We start from the raw sequence: 16141 nt of genomic DNA on the forward strand, positions 1-16141 counted from the left end.
TAACAGAAACAAAATACAGGACTATGTAGCGCTTTAAAGACTAACAAGATGGTTTATCAGATGATGAGCTTTCGTGGGCCAGACCCACTTCCTCAGATCAAATAGTGGAAGAAAATTGTCACAACCATATATACCAAAGGATACAATTAAAAAAATCGAACACATATGAAAAGGACAAATCAAATTTCAGAACAGAAGGGGGTGGGGGGGGAGGTAAATGTCTGTGAGCTAATGATATTAGAGGTGATAATTGGGGAAGCTATCTTTGTAATGGGTAAGATAACTAGATCCTTTGTTCAGACTCAGGTGTAAAGTGTCGAATTTTAGCATGAATAACAGTTCAGTGGATTCTCTTTCAAGTGCAGTCTTAAAAGGCTTTTGAAGCAGGATGCAGGTAATTAAGTCGTTGAGACAATGTCCTTTCTGGTTGAAATGGCAATGTTTTTTCTTTGTGATCCTGTCTAATATCTGTTTTGTGGGCATTGATCCTTTGGCGAAGTGTCAGACATTTGTCCAATGTACATAGCAGACGGACACTTTCGGCACATGATAGCATAAATTATATTTCTGGATGCACAGGAATATGTGTTCTTCATCTTATAACTCACTTGGTTAGATCCAATAATGGTATCAGCAGAGTGAATATGTGGACAAAGCTGGTTTGTTGCAAGGGAAGGTACCAGGGTTGGTATTAGTGTGGTATGTCCTGTGGTTGTTGGTAAGAATCATCTTGAGGTTAGATGGTTGTCTATAGGAGACTATGGGTCTGTCTCCCAGAGCCTCTTGGAGTTTAGTATCCTGTTCCAGTATGGGCTGTAGTTTATTGATAATGTGTTGGACAGGTTTAAGTTGGGGGCTGTCGGTGATGACAAGTGGTGTTCTATTGTTGGTTTTCTTGGGTCTGTCTTGAAGTAGATGGTTTCTAGATATTCGTCTGGCTCTTTCAATTTGCTTTTTTATTTCTCCGGGTGGGTAGTTGAGGTTTATAAATGCTTGGTAGAGATCCTGAAGTTTCTGGTCTCTGTCAGTGGGATTAGAGCAGATGCAGTTGTATCGAAGGGCTTGGCTATAGATGATGGATCTTATGGTGTGTGCTGGATGGGAGCTGGAAGCATGTAGGTAATTGTATGAGTCAGTGGGTTTTCTGTAGAGAGTGGTGTCTAATTTTCCATTGCTGATTTGTACTGTGTTATCCAGGAAATGGATCTCTCGTGTAGAATGGTCCAGGCTGAGGTTGATGGTGAGGTGTAGGTTGTTGAAATCTCTGTGGAATGTCTCCAGTGTTTCTTGGCCATGTGTCCAGATCATAAAGATGTCATCGAAGTAGCGTAAGTAGAGAAGGGGTAAAAGGGGACGGGAGTTGAGGAAACGTTGTTCTAGGTCAGCCATAAAGATATTAGCATACTGTGGGACCATGCGTGTACCCATGGCTGTGCCGCTGATCTGGAGGTATAAGTTGTTCTCAAACTGGAAATAATTGTGGGTGAGAACAAAGTTACATAGGTCTGCTATTAGGTTGGCAGTGGTGTCCTCTGGGATAGTGTTTCTAATTGCTTGTAATCCATCTTAATGTAAGATGTTGGTGTATAGAGCTTCTACATCCTTGGTGGCAAGGATGGTGTTATTGGGGAGGTTATCGAAGTTTTGTAGTTTCCTTAGGAAGTCAGTAGTGTTTCGGAGATAGCTGGGGGTGTTGGTTGCGTAGGATTTGAGAAGAGAGTCTACATAGCTGGATAGACCGGTTGTGAGCGTGCAAATACCAGAGATGATGGTCCGGGGTGTCCAGGTTTATGGATCTTGGGAAGCAGTTAGAACAATCCTGGTCGGGGGTCAGAAGGTGTTTCTGTGTAGATTTGTTCCCGAGTAGCTGTGGGGAGGCTTTTAAGGAGACAGTGTAGTTTCTTTTGGTATTCCGAGGTGGGATCAGAGGAGAGAGGTTTGTAAAATGTGGTGTTGGGAGAGTTGTCTGGTTGCCTCCTGGTTATAGTCGGCCTTATTCATAATGACCAGAGCACCCCCTTTGTCAGCTGGTTTGATTATAATGTCCAGGTTGTTTTTGAGACTCTGGATGGCATGGTGTTCAGTGCGGCTGAGATTGTGTGTCACTTGTCATTTGCGAATAATGTCAGTCTGTGTGTTGTTGAGGAAGCTTTGTATATAGAAATCCAGATTGTAATTCCAACCGTCAGGGGGAGTCCATATAGAATTATTTTTCCTTTGGTGTTGATAGGGGGGATCTGGTAGGTCAGATTGATGTTCATTGGTGGTTTGGAAATATTCTCGGAGGTGGAGGCGGCGAAAAAAAGCCTAAAGGTCACCACAAAATTGTAATTGATAGCACAGAGGAGAGCCACCTGTTTGCTTATCCTCTTCCAATTATGACCCCAGGTGTGCTGCCCCATTTGTGATGGGGGCTTGAAGAGATCATCTCAGAGAATGGACATGCTGTGGGGGGGAGTGAGCCCATGCTGATTGTGCACATCTGTGACCCTTCATCATGAACTGTTGCCCCCCCTTCCAGGCTAATGTGGCAAAGGAGGGCTGCAGTTTGTGTGTTGTGCAGAAGGGGAGAGAGTAACCCTGTGATGACTCTGTGTACCCATAGCCCTCCACCCCACACCTGCTGCCACCCCTCCCTTTGGAAATGCAAACACCAATGAGGGCTGTAATTAGCACGGGAAGGTTACTCACCTTGTGTAGTAATTGGAGTTCTTTGAGATGGTTATCCCCATGGGTGCTCCATCTTACGTGCGCCAGGGCTGCTGTGCCCATGATTGGCAGATTCTTAGTAGCAGTGCCCCTCCAGTTGGCTGTGCACATGGAACACTGGCACGTGACAGTATGCACAGCCAACTGCCTACTCAGTTCCTTCTCTGACCCGGACGCAATTGGATCCAAAGCCAAGGCGAGGAGGGTGGATGGTGGAGCACCCACTGGGACAACCATCTCAAAGAACTCCAGTTACTGCACGAGGTGAGTAACCTTCCCTTCTTCTTCGAAGAGTGTCCCCATGGGTGCTCCATGTTAGGTGACTACAAATCAGTGGTGAGCACTTAGGTTGTGCTAGCTCAGTAGTTGCGAGAACAGTTCGCCCAAACCACGTGTCCATATCTGCAAGTGCCTGAATAGTGTAATGTTGCGTGAATGTGAGTGCTGAGGCCCAGGTTACGGCCTTGCATATGTCCTCATATAGTATCCCCTTAAGGAAGGCAGTCGTAGCTGCCATTGCTCTTGTAGAGTGACCCTTATGTTGGCAGGCACTTCCTTGTGGAATATGTTGTCAGCTAGTCATATGTACTCCCATATCCATTTTGATAGTCTTTGCTTGGATATGTGTAACCCTCTTGGTCTTTTCATAGATGACCCAAAGAGTTGTGTTGTAGATAAAATGCTATCACTCTGTGGCCATCTTGCATGCATAGTGCCTTTCCCTGCCATTTTTGTGTGGCTTGGGGGAGAAGACAGGTAAGGGTATTGGTTCATTGCAATGAAACAAGATAAGTACTTCAGCCAGGAATTTAGGGCGTATACATAGTACAGCCTTGTCTTTCTAGAATACCATGTAGGGTGGTAGTGTCATGAGTGCACTTATCTCCCCCATCCTTCTTGTGGTGGTAATTGCCATCAGAAATGCCACCTTCATGGATAAGTGTAGAAGGGAGCAAGTGGCCAGTGGCTTAAAGGGTTTGCCCATAAGAGTCCTTAAGACCAAATTATGGTCCCATGCAGCACTCAAGTCCTGTCTTGTTGGAAACACATTCTGCATGACTCGAAGGAATCTTGGTAGATGGGTGAGAGAAGGCCAGATATCCTTGTATTTGTGTGTGTCATGCTGCTATGGAGGTGAGATGTCCTCTGAGTGAGCTCAGTGATAAACCCATCTTGTGCAGGTGTAGGCCAGAACATCTGAGATTGTGTGCTAAGCACCAAAGTGTAAAGCAATGCCATTTCTGTCTTTCTGGTTGCAGGCCTGCAGTAATGATGAGGATTTGTTGCACCTTCTTGCCAGGGGTGATCATTAGTTACCCCTGCTGTTTTTTGCAGGTGGCTCAGCTGGAGCCGGCCCTGGGCTGGTTCTAAACAGTGATAAGCTAGCTCAAGGCCTCCTTAGCTGCATAAACAAGATTTTTTTTTATTTTAATAATGGAGATTGCCTATGTCCTAGAACTGGAAGGGACCTTGAAAGGTAATTGAGTCCAGTCCCCTGCCTTCACAGCAGGACCAAGTACCATCCCTGACAAATTTTTGCCCCAAATGGCCTCCATAAGGATTGAACTCACAACCCTGGGTTTAGTAGGCCAATGCTCAAACCACTGAGCCATCCCTCCCCCAAGGACAATTACACCCAAGGACATGTGTGGGAATGGGATAGCCATGGTGCTTCTTGCTAGAATGTGCCTGTAAATGTTTGAGCTTCTCAGAAATAAAGTTATAAAACAGCTGAAAGGCCCTGCTTGAATGGTCAGTCCCACCTGTGGATCTAGGCCATGTGGATGCCCAGGAGTACCAGCCCTCGGGAGCACGGAGGGGAGGGCCAGGGACTGGCAGTAGCCAAAGAGGCGTAAGCATTGGATCCTTGCTCACCTGTTTGCTCGCTTGCTTAATTACCTGCTTCTCTGCGCTGAGATGCACATATTTAGTAATGCGTGAAGGCTGTATGGCGTAATATGCTTTGGCAATAAGACCTCTTGGCTGCGTCTAGACTGGCAAGATTTTCCGCAAGCGCAAAAACTTGCCAGCTGTCTACAGTGGCCGCTTGATTTTGCGCAAAAGCACTGACGTTCTACTACCCGAAATCAGTGCTGCTTGCGGAAATGCTTTGACGTTCCCATTCGGGCAAAACCCTTTTCCAGAAATGTTTTTGCCCAAGAGGGCCAGTGTAGACAGCTAAAAACTGTTTTGCGCAAAAAAGCCCTTATGGCGAAAATGGCTATCGGGGCTTTCTTGCGCAAAACCACGTCTAGATTGGCACGGACGCTTTTCCGCAAAAAGTGCTTTTGCGGAAAAGCGTCTGTCAATCTAGACGTTCTTTTCTGCAAATGCTTTTAACGGAAAAACTTTTCCGTTAAAAGCATTTGCGGAAAATCGTGCCAGTCTAGACGTAGCCCTTATGTTTATGCACCTGGCATGGCTTCACTGAGTGTATCCGAGCCTCCTGATAGAGCAACATCTGGTGTAGTCGGCAGGATACACTTGGTGACACCCCCAGGGGGAAGGCTGTAGTTCGATGTGGGGCAAGTGGGGTTGTGGGCGACAAGATACCAGGCTGGAGTGGTATGTCGCGCTGGGTACCGGTGGCCAAGTTGCTGCGCCGTGTAGCTGCCCCGGTTGGATGGGACAGGAACGAAGTTCCCCTCATCCCGGCTGCTTTGGCTGAGCAGATGGAGAAAGCAGTGGAGCTATATGCTCACAATAAGCTTTACAAAGATTGGGGGTGGGGATGGTTGTTCCTGACTGTAATAGAAAAGGTAACAGCAGATGTTGAGCAGTTACAGCTGAGTGTGAACATCCTAACGGACGACAAGCAAATCCTCAAGGATAAGAACAAGATGTTGACTGAAGCTCTGGAAGCAACTCAGCAGAGGGCCCACAAACAGCCTGAGGGGCTGCTACAACTGCCAGAACCTTTGAAAAGACTCTTAGGGCTGTCGAGAGTCCGAAGGGCAGCACGGTGTTGAAAATGTTGATCTTTTATGGTGAATCTTAGAAAAAACGTCTGTGGGATGGATGGATGGTTATGTGAAGATACCCATCCTGGAAATCAAGGGTGGGCAGCCGGTCTCCCTTCTCTAAAGGCAGGAGAATGATGGTGGCTGGAGTTACCATGTTGAATTGCTGATAACAAATGAAGGGGGTTGAGTTTTCGAAGATCCAGAATTGGCCTCCAATCCTGTGGCTTCTTGGATGCATGCAAGTAGTGAGAGTAGAAGCCCCTCCCTCTGTGCTCTGCTGAGAGCTCTTCTATTGCTTCTAGTTATAAGAAGTGTTGAGCTTCTTGTACAAGCACATGCTTGTGAGGGGGTCCCTGAAAAGGGACGGGGAGGAGGGTTGTGGATAGATGATACAGCATAGGATGCAGTAACCCATTTGGATGATCTTTGTACCCACTTGTCTGTATTGATGGTGCTGAATAAACGCAGTGAGTCTGCTGATGAGTGTTGTAGATTTCAATTGCTCTTGATTGCCTGCCAGATGATCTGCCTCAAGCTCCCACCCCAGCAGAAACTTTCTGCCCTTACTGTCAACAAATATTAATTTTCCAGGCTGGAAAGAAAATTCTGTCATGCAGCTTTCTGAAAAGACCAGAGTTCCTAAAGATGTGCACATCACACACCTTTATCGATCATCACACAGTGATGTTGGTGAAACAGTCCTGGTGATCCAGCAGCACTTGTAACACTATTGAGAAGTATTCCTTGCTGTTTATGTACTCTCCCTATGGTCTGATAGCAAATAGGGATGTCTTGTCATCTCACCAGAGTCAAAAGCCACTTATCAATCTCCTTGAGATAAGGAAGGGATACAGATACAGTATCCAGTAATGTGTGCGCTTCTATACTAGATGAGGTTTTTTACATCCACCATGGGGTTCAGGCCATCACTGCTCTTGGAAGATCAGAAAACTGTGGGAATTAAATCTTCCCAGCCTGCATTCCTTTTAAAACTTCAGTTTTATTGTACACTCAATGCTGCTATTAAAAACAGACTAAAACACAGTGGACTATCACAGGATTTTCTTTGAAAAAGTAGACAAAAGCAATGTCCAAGGTAGCTTTTTATTAAAATATTAAAGCATAACATTTCACCAAATACAAGAAATTCAGATTTCTATGGCATACCAATCAGCGTCAACAGGAAAAATTTCTATTTTATATATAGTAAATCTGATATTACTTAATGTAATGTATATGAGCACATGCTTTAAAATGGTCAAAATACAGTGTCACAAAATAAGTATCTTGACATTTTTAAAGTCTGAGAAATAATTCAAAAAGGTGAGAGTATTGAATTTCCAACAAATGCTACACAATCACAAGCTTAGGGCATAATTATTCCAGAAAACCAACATCATTACTTCATGCCTGATCAAGTACGTTGAGTTTCACTGGGATTCTAATTTTGAACTTTGCTTCACATTTTAAAAAATAAGACATTTGAGATGTGAAAAACTAAGTTCAGTCTTCACAGTATTATTATATGGGTTGTTTGCCACATCCTACTTTATTGCCTGAATGTTTTACAATTTTTACAAAACTAGTTTTCATCCCTCTTTTGGTTTCAGAAATATAGCATATCTGATGAATAAAATAGGAATTTATTGATGAATAATACAGGGACATGAATGCATATGTAGAACTATTTCCGAATAATAAATCCTTTCAGTAATACAGCTATGAGACAAGTTAAACACAGTACAATAAACCATGCATCTTTTGACTTGTCAGATCAGCTAAACTACTTACTTGGCTAACATACAGCAATAATTACATATTTTAGTAAATTAGATTCACTGAATAAAAGAAAAAACAATCACATTTGTTCACTTGGTTCAAGGCTGTCCAAATGCTTTTTATTTGCATCTTCACTATGACGGCTTTGGCAATGGGTTAAATGTTTCTTAAAGCCTCTGGGAAAATTTGATTCAAAATTACAACGTGGACATTTAAGCAAACTTTGACCATGAGCAGCAACATGATTTTTAAGTAGAGACTCCAAAAGAAAAGCCTTTCCACATATTTTACATTTGTAGGGGCTTTGAACATTATGCTTGTTAACTAAATGATGCAAAACAGCACCTTTTTTCATTGCACGACAGCAACAAATTTTGCAATAATACTTTCCCTTTCCACGCTTCATGTATTTTGCTATCTCTTCTTCTGAGATGAAAGCTTCTTTCTCTTCGGTAAACTGCAGTACGCATTGTGGCTGAATAGGAGTAGTTGTATCTACTTTGCTCTCTTTGTTGTAATCAGATGGTTCCATATCAAACTGTTCTTGATCACTATTTGATTCTTGTTCCTTTACCTCCACAGAATCCATCTCTGTTTTTCCACATTCACTGTTATTTAGTTCATTATCAGAGTTCTCCTGGTTTTCCTTCTTAGGCTTCTTTTTGGGACATGAATAAATCTCTTCTGAAGGCTCCTTCACTAAGATTGACTGCTCTTCCTGAGACAATAGATCATCCAGTGTTTTTTGATCTTCTAAACTCTGAGCTAGGAAACCACTCTCGTTGGATTCAATAGATGTCTGCAGCTCAGAGGAAACAGCTGGAGTAGGTTTGAGAGGCTCAGGGAAAAGAACATTTTTCTGGACCTCAGAGGGAACAGAAGGAGCAGGTTTGTGGGGATCAGTAGAAAGAGCATGTTTCTGGACATCAGATGAAACAGCAGGTGGTTTCTGGATCTCAGAAAACAGAGTATGCTTCTGAACATCAGGAGAAATACCACATTTCTGTGGCTCAGGAAAAAAGGCTTGTTTGTGTGTCTCAGGGGAAACAGCAGGAGCAGGTTTCTGGGATTCTGTAAAGAGGGCATATTTCTGCACCTCAGGAGAAACAGTACTAGCAGGTTTCTGAGACTCAGCAAAGGGGACAGGTTTCTGGATCTCAGGGGAGGCAGCAGGAGAAACTTTCTGAGGCTCTGGCAAGCAAGTATGTTCCTGGACTTCAGGGGAAGCAGCATCAAGTTTCTGAGGCTCTGGAAAGAAGGCATGTTTCTGCACTTCAGGAGAGAAAGGAACAGGTTTCTGGGACTCAGTAAAGGGGGCATTTTTCTGGACTTCAGGAGAAACAGGAAGAGCAGATATTTGAGGCTCGGGGAAGAAAGCACGTTTTTGTACCTCAGACGAAGCAGCAGAAGCAGATTTTCGAGGCTCTGAGAAGAGGGCTCTTTTCCGGGATTCAGGGAAGAGGGACCGTTTTTGTCCCTCAGGGGAAATGGAGGGAGCAGACTTTTGAGTCTCAGAGAAGAAGGTTGACTTCCGGGACTCAGATGAAAGTTTCCAGGGCTCAGGAGACAATGAGGGAGCAGGTTTGCGAAGATCAGAAAACAAAGATGATTTCCAAACTTCAGAGGAAACAGTGTGACTAGGTTTTCGGAGTTCGGGTGAAACAGGGGGAGCAGGCATCCAAGTATCAGGAGAAAGAACAGGTTTCCAGCCTTCGGGGTATACAGAGGAGATGGGTTTCCATGGCTCAGATGAAACAGATTTCTGGGAATCAGAAAAGGATGTAGGTTTCCACGGGTCAGGAGCAGGCCTCCGTGGCTCAGGGGACACCACCGGGGCTGGCCTTCGTGGCTCAGGGGTCACCACTGGGGCAGGTTTTTGTGGCCAGGGAGAGGCGGCAGCAGCAGCAGATTTCTGTAGCTCATGAGAAATAGCAGTGGCAGGTCTCCAGGATTCAGGAGAAACTGAGGGAGCAGGCCTCCATGCTTCTGGGGAAATTGTAGAAGCAGGCCTGCGAGGCTCAGGAGACAAAGCAGGAGCAGGCCTCCGTGTCTGAGTCATATGCCTGCGTGGTTCTGGAGACACTGCTGGGGAACGCCTGCGAGGCTCAGGGGAAACTGCTGGTGAACGCCTGCGGGGCTCAGGGGAAACCGCTGGGGCGGGCTTCTGAGGCTCTGGGAACACTGCTGGTGAACGCTTTCGGGGCTCAGGGGAAACTGCTGGTGAACGCCTGCGGGGCTCTGGGGACACCGCCGGGGCAGGCTTCTGGGGCTCAGGAGACACCGCTGGGGCAGGCTTCTGGGGCTCAGGAGACACCGCTGGGGCAGGCTTCTGGGGCTCAGGAGACACCGCTGGGGCAGGCTTCTGGGGCTCAGGAGACACCGCTGAGGAATGCCTAATGGAATCAGGAGATACTGCCAAGGCAGGCTTCTGGGGCTCAGGGGACACTGCTGGGGCCAGCTTCTCAGGTTCAGGAGATCCCACTGAGGCTGGCTTCTCCAGCTCAGGGGACACTGATGGTTTCTGAAGTTTGGGGGAAATAACTGGGTCAGGTTTGGGGAGTTCTGGGGAAAGGGCAGGCTTGTGTGATTCAGGTGAAAGAGCATGTTTTTGTGGTTCCTGAATGAGTGCTGTTTTCAAGGATTCAGTCTCAGCTTCTAACTGATCTTTCTGGTCTTCATTCCACTTTTCAGGTACTGCATGTTGTGATGTGATGTGATAATAAACATTGCAATACATCTTGCTGGTAAAGAAACATTTGTGACAGTGGAAAAGTTTTGCACTTTTCTGATAAAATATAAGTTTACCTAAACCAGCAGCATCCATTTCATCACAATACTCTGGGTGAATGGTACCCATATGAATTTGTATATTTTCATAATCTGTTCCTCTGAAACTACAGTGATCACATTCTAAACGCTCTGATGTTTTACGCAGTATCTGGAACATTTCCATTTTTCTATGGTAAGTTGCAGCTTGCACAGCACTACAAATCTCAAACAGCAAACTTCAGTATTCCTGCAATAGAGATAAAGGATTGCATATTTAGCTCATATAATAATAAATTTACTTTTAAAATGTTTATTCATTTTTAATTAGTTTGATATATACTTCTCTTTTTCTAGAATAAAAATTAAAGCCAGTTAAATCAAGCCAATCCAGACATGTACAAACTATCAAGTCAGTTACAAAAACTAATCACCAGTTGAATTTTTTTCTACACAAAATCCACTTACTTCTCCTACATAGCAAATTTATATATGAATGTAATAAATTATTTTGCTCAAGGAGTTAATAACTTTGGTATGGTTATAACCTCCTGCATGAAGAAATACAAACGCAGATATCCCCTAGGTCTGCAAGTCACTGCACAGAGAGATTGTGTAAGTAATTTAAATTGTTTACCACACGACCTTGATTGCTATTATCTATCAGCAGAGGAACTTTACAAATAAACCACATTCAAAGGACCTATGTAACAAATATCTAGCTCGTGCCATCACATTCAACTGACAACACTTCTTTGCTTGACCTGAGGCTAATACTTATACTACATTTCATCTGAAAATTAGAGAGCACTTTATGCATTTCACAAAGGTGGAAACAGGATCATACAGTCCTGATTCTCTGGTTTCTCTTCAACTCATATAAATCTTTCACCTTTTACTAAACCCTACTTTCCATACAGTAACTATTTTTCATGAGAAAGCATTTGACACATACAAAATGACAGTCAGATACAAAACCATTCTGTTGTCTGAAGTCTACCTGCTACTGTTATACTTAGAATTACCAACACTGAAAAAGGAGAGAAAAAAATATTTCCTATTTAGGTTTGCATTTGACAGTCCTCTGTATATATGATTTCTGCAACTGATGGGGGATCTTTTACACCAGGGAAAGGGAATAACATTTATAAAATAAAAAATTGTGACTGTAAAAACAAAACAAAATCACAAAGAGATTAATACAGATAATGCATGTAAAACTTAACTAATTTTAAAAAAGGACTAGATTTCAACTGAATGTCTCTAATAGTGAAAAGTAATAATGTAATAAGATCTCCGGATAAATTATTGTTGTAAACAGAAGACCGAATTTAACTGTAGTTACCATTTTCACCTGTTTTTAGGTATCCTTTAAGCTAGGAGAAAAATATCTGTATGGTAGTAAATTATTTATTTGTATTGAGGTAGTGCCTATAGGATACCCAGCCTGGAAATAACAGTCAGTGTTCTCAGACTGAGAAAAAAATCCTTCACAAATGTACAGAAAAATCATCATACAATTGTACCTAAAAAATGGAGCCTTTTTCTTTGTGGAAGACATGGCTTTGATGTATTTATATTCTGAAACCTCAGAAACTGAATGGGAAATGTGAGTTAAAAAAATTGGGATTTTGTGTTTTATTTTAATCCTTATTATAATTCTGGATGGTCTTACTATCCATATTAAATATTCAACCCTTTTATGAATCCTGCTAAGCTACTGGTTTGAACAGTTTGTGCTAATAAGTTCCACAGGTGATATGTACATTATGTGAAAACTATTTTCTTTGAGGTGTACTAAATGTGTTGCTTTTTAACTTTATGAACACTTTATCCATGTATTGCAAGAAAGAATGAAGATGTGTATGTTTTCTATACCACTTATTATATATACACATCTTATTATATCCCCCTCTATATTAAACCATCTGAAATTTCTTCACCATCTTTTCATATGGATCTGTTCTATAATTTTCGTTCTCAGACTTCTTTTTCTCTTCATCTGCAATCGTTTTCAGAATTTCTGGATATATGGTATATTACTAACCCTTCTTGGGAAGTTGAATTATTGATGTGAATTTCTGTCGTTTGAGACTATTCTTTGGTGTTGCATTGTCTCACAAATGAAGCATAAAAATAAGGTAAGTCTGTAACAGAGTGGGAGTTACATTGTGCATTGTAAACATCACATTGTGCATTGTAAACATCACATTGTGCTATGTGCTTTACAGGTGTAACATTGACGAAGACTGTTTACACTACAGATTTTAGAGCTGCACAGCTGTACTGCTACAAGATTTATATGGAACTGCCCCAGGTAAACCACCCACACCCCAATCCCAGACCTGAGCCCTTCCCACACTGTCACCTCCCAGACCCTGCACCCTTGCCTTGAGCCCCCTTCCACACCATAACTTCCTCCCAGACCACACACCCCTATCCTGAGCCCCAGCTGAGCCTGGTCCACTACTCTCTCCTAGATCCTACACCCCAATCCTGATTCCCCCTCCTGCAACCAAACTTCTGCCTAATCAAGCACCTCCACCCCAACCTTCTGCCCTAAGACTGCTTTAGTGCTCCAAACCCCATGCCTCAGCCTGGAACCCCCTCCTACATCCCAAATACCTCATCCACAGCCCCACCACAGGGCCTGCACCAGCAGTCAGAACCCTCATCCCCCCCCAACTCTAAGCCTCCTTCTACACTCCGAACCCCTCAGCACCAAACCTGCTACAGATCATCCATTTACAAATGAATTTTGTTTGTTATTTGATACGTTGCATATCTTCGCCATATTGGTGCACATAGCAAAATTCATTTCACAAATGGACACACAAAATTAGAGGGAACATGGATCAGCAGTGTGCTTTTTCATACCCCTGACAAGAAATAGATCAAAATGCAAAGTAAACATAGCCTAAGAAAAGTCTATTTTAATTATTCTGAATTAATATCCTTCCCAGGGGAGGTGCTAGTCACCTCATTGAAGAACTAGACTAAAGGTCTAACAAGCTAGGACTCTGACTGTTCTTATCAGCTGACCAACTCCATGGATTTTCTACACAAAAGCATCAGCAGAGTTTGCACATCTACAGCTCCTCAGCCTGGATACATGATGAAAACAAAGAGGTCGCTACTGTGAGCAGAGGGACCATCCATCTCCACATGCAAGAAACACCAGCTGGAGAGAGAACACAGAAGGGACTTGGCCTAGCCTAAAATTTCACACACAGAAAGGCTGACAGTTGACTACAGAGTTGTGCATCTCAAGATATCTGTTAATTTGCAAAGATCTGTAACTTTAGTGCTTTCTTAAGAATAAAGTGACAAGAAATCTTGTGTTAAATAAGCAGTTTTCGTCTGGTTTGTAGAAACATGTACTTTTAAGTTATTTTCTAGAATATGCTATATCTATATGCATTTAAGAAATTAGCTTAATGTATATTAACTTTGTTATTATAGAAAAAGGTGCATTTCTTCTTTACTACATGATCTTTTTTACTTTGCTATTCGATTTTTTTTAATTATATACATTTAACAGATTCTAGTAAATTTAGGCCTCAGCATAGATTGACATAATTCCACTTTTCATTTTAAACAGATTTATTTGAAAGAGAATTTTTAACTTAAATTCATCCCATAGCAGACAAGTAGTTTTCAGAAATATTTGAAATAGGATTAATAGCATAACATTTTCTTGGTAATATAAGGTTTATTATTTTGCAAGCAAATCAGATTCAATTTAGCTTTAAAGAAAAATTAAATTGGCAAAATCCATACATAATAGCCGAACAAATTTTCCTGAACTACTCCCTCTCACTTTATCGCATCTTAATTTCTTTCCTTGCTTAATGTTCTAATTCCTTCCCTAAACTCTCCTAACATCACCGCTACTAAGGAACCTTCAGCAACTAGGGATGCAAAAGGTTAACTAGTAAGCATTAGCTTTATCAGCATGATTATCTAATTAACCAATAACCAATTAATTAACCGAAGGGCTGGGTGAAGGGAGACGCTCCCTGCAGCCAACCCAGGCACCAGGACTTCAGCAGGCCAGAATAGCCCCCAGCTTGTTGCACAGTGTGACAGAACCTGTCCAGCCAGAGCAGGGGGGATCCCTTCTGTCCAGAGAAGTCCCCCCCACACCCATGAAGAGCTGGTTGGACCCCAGCCGCACAATTAACAGGTTAAAGTATTACAATGATATTGTTAATCCAGTAAACTTTTTAAATGGATATATACATCTCTAGCACCAACTATTTATATTCCATTGCTGCCCACCTTCACAGATGTACCAAAAAGTGTGCATAGATCACACACAAACCACAGCAGGATCCACTTCCAAAACTCCACACAACAGACTTGCTCTGGGCTTCTTTATACACTTAAAAACAATTTACTGAGAGTGGCAATTTTATAAATGAAGTGCCTCTGTCCCTACAGAACACACGGGATAAAACAACTCATACCCTTGATTTTGGTAAGTGATAGGGCCTGTCCCTTAAAAACTGCCTGCTACAGAGAAACTTACTTACTTGAGATTATTGACATTGTCCTGCAGCGTTGCAATTCGGTAACACAGGCTCGTTCTGCAACTGTTTGTGTTGGTTTTCCTCGCGACTAGGGCAATGAGAATCGGCTGCGGGCTCAGGTCTGGGGGTTGAAAGGCGGCTTCAATGCCCGCTTTGTGTTTCCCCGCAGTAGTGCGCTGCAGCGTGTCTGTCGCCTGTAACCTCAGCACGAGCCTGAAGCGGGCTGGGGGGGGAGGGAAGGATTTACACAGGGAAAGGCTGGATCCAGACCGCGCTGGCTAGAGGGGGGGCAGTTCACACCCCCACGGGGCGGCAGCCGCCTCGCACTTCCGACTCGGGGCCCGCCAGCCGCAGCACTGGGGGCGCGCGGGAGAGGGGGCACCGCAGCCCCGAAGTGGGGGGAGGGGTCTGAGCGCGAGCCTGGTCGGCGATGACCGGCCCCGAACGCGTTACCGCCGCGGGGGGGGAGGAGCCTCCAGCGGGAAAGGCCCGAGCCGCGCGCGCGGGGGGGGGGGGGGGGGGGTGTTTACGAAGCCTTCGCGCCCCCTCCTGCCTAGAGAACACGGCTCCCCCCCCCCCCACTCACCGCGAGGGGCAGCACGTGACTCTCGCTCCGTTCGGGCGGGGGTTCTGCGCGCGGGCAGACCCCTGGGCGGACGCGGCCCCTCCAATGGCGGCGGTGGCGGCGGCTTTCGCAGGCCGGAGTGAGCGCTCCCGGGGGGGGGGGGGAGGGGGAAGGGAGGCGCGCGCCCACCCAACGGAGGCTTTATTGGGTCTCCGGCCCTTCCCGCTGCCCAACCGGAAACGCCGCCGTTGCTTCTGCCCCGCCCCCCGCCGCGCGAGACCGCGGGCGCCCCCCCCCCGACAACGTGCCTCTGCTTCCTTGCCGTTGCGCGCGCGCGCGTGCATGGCGCCAAGAGGGCGGGGGCGGTTGGAGCCGTTAGAAAGGTCCGGGGCTGAGCGCCTGGAGGAGAGCGCGGGGTGCGGGATCCCTTGCAGGGGTTGGAGCCTGCTGGGCGCGCCGGGAGCGATGCTGCAGCCGGGAGCGCCGGATCCAGCGTCTGTTGGGAACCAGCTGGTGCCTCCTGAGCTCCTTGGCTGTGTCTAGACTGGCAAGTTTTTCCAAAAAATCATCTGCGGAAAAACTTGCCAGCTGTCTACACTGGCTGCTTGAATTTCCGCAAAAGCACTGACGATCTCATGTAAGATTGTCAGTGCTTTTGTGGAAATACTATGCTGCTCCTATTCGGGCAAAAGTCTTTTTCCGAAAAACTTTTGCGCAAAAGGGCCAGTGTAGACAGCAGAGATTTGTTTTCCTCAAAAAAGCCCCGATCGCAAAAATGGCGATTGGAGCTTTTTGTGGAAAAGCGCATATAGATTGGCCACGGACGC

At 44.7% G+C, this 16141-nt stretch overlaps 1 protein-coding gene across 2 annotated transcripts; it reads right to left on the minus strand.

Moving 5' to 3' along the window:
• Positions 1–6762: 6762 nt before the first annotated feature.
• On the minus strand, positions 6763–15581 carry CHAMP1 (chromosome alignment maintaining phosphoprotein 1). Of its 2 annotated transcripts, none has more exons than XM_075918155.2 (3): positions 15336–15581; positions 14753–14870; positions 6763–10467 (listed from the first exon to the last, which is right to left on the minus strand). In XM_075918155.2, exon 3 carries the CDS (start codon positions 10402–10404, stop codon positions 7531–7533), a length of 2874 nt encoding a protein of 957 aa, XP_075774270.2. In that variant the 5' UTR covers positions 10405–10467; positions 14753–14870; positions 15336–15581; the 3' UTR covers positions 6763–7530. The 2 variants fall into 2 exon arrangements, with proteins under 2 accessions (XP_075774270.2, XP_075774268.2); XM_075918153.2 differs by having other exon boundaries at positions 14753–14972.
• Positions 15582–16141: the final 560 nt, after the last annotated feature.

Source organism: Pelodiscus sinensis, chromosome 1 (assembly GCF_052426305.1).
Source record: "Pelodiscus sinensis isolate ZL-2025 chromosome 1, ASM5242630v1, whole genome shotgun sequence".
Classification (NCBI taxonomy): Eukaryota; Metazoa; Chordata; order Testudines; family Trionychidae; genus Pelodiscus; species Pelodiscus sinensis.

What these genes read in the sequence shown, in the direction of transcription:
- CHAMP1 (XM_075918155.2), bottom strand. Translation starts at nt 10,404, where the DNA reads ATGGAAATGTTCCAGATACTGCGTAAAACATCAGAGCGTTTAGAATGT.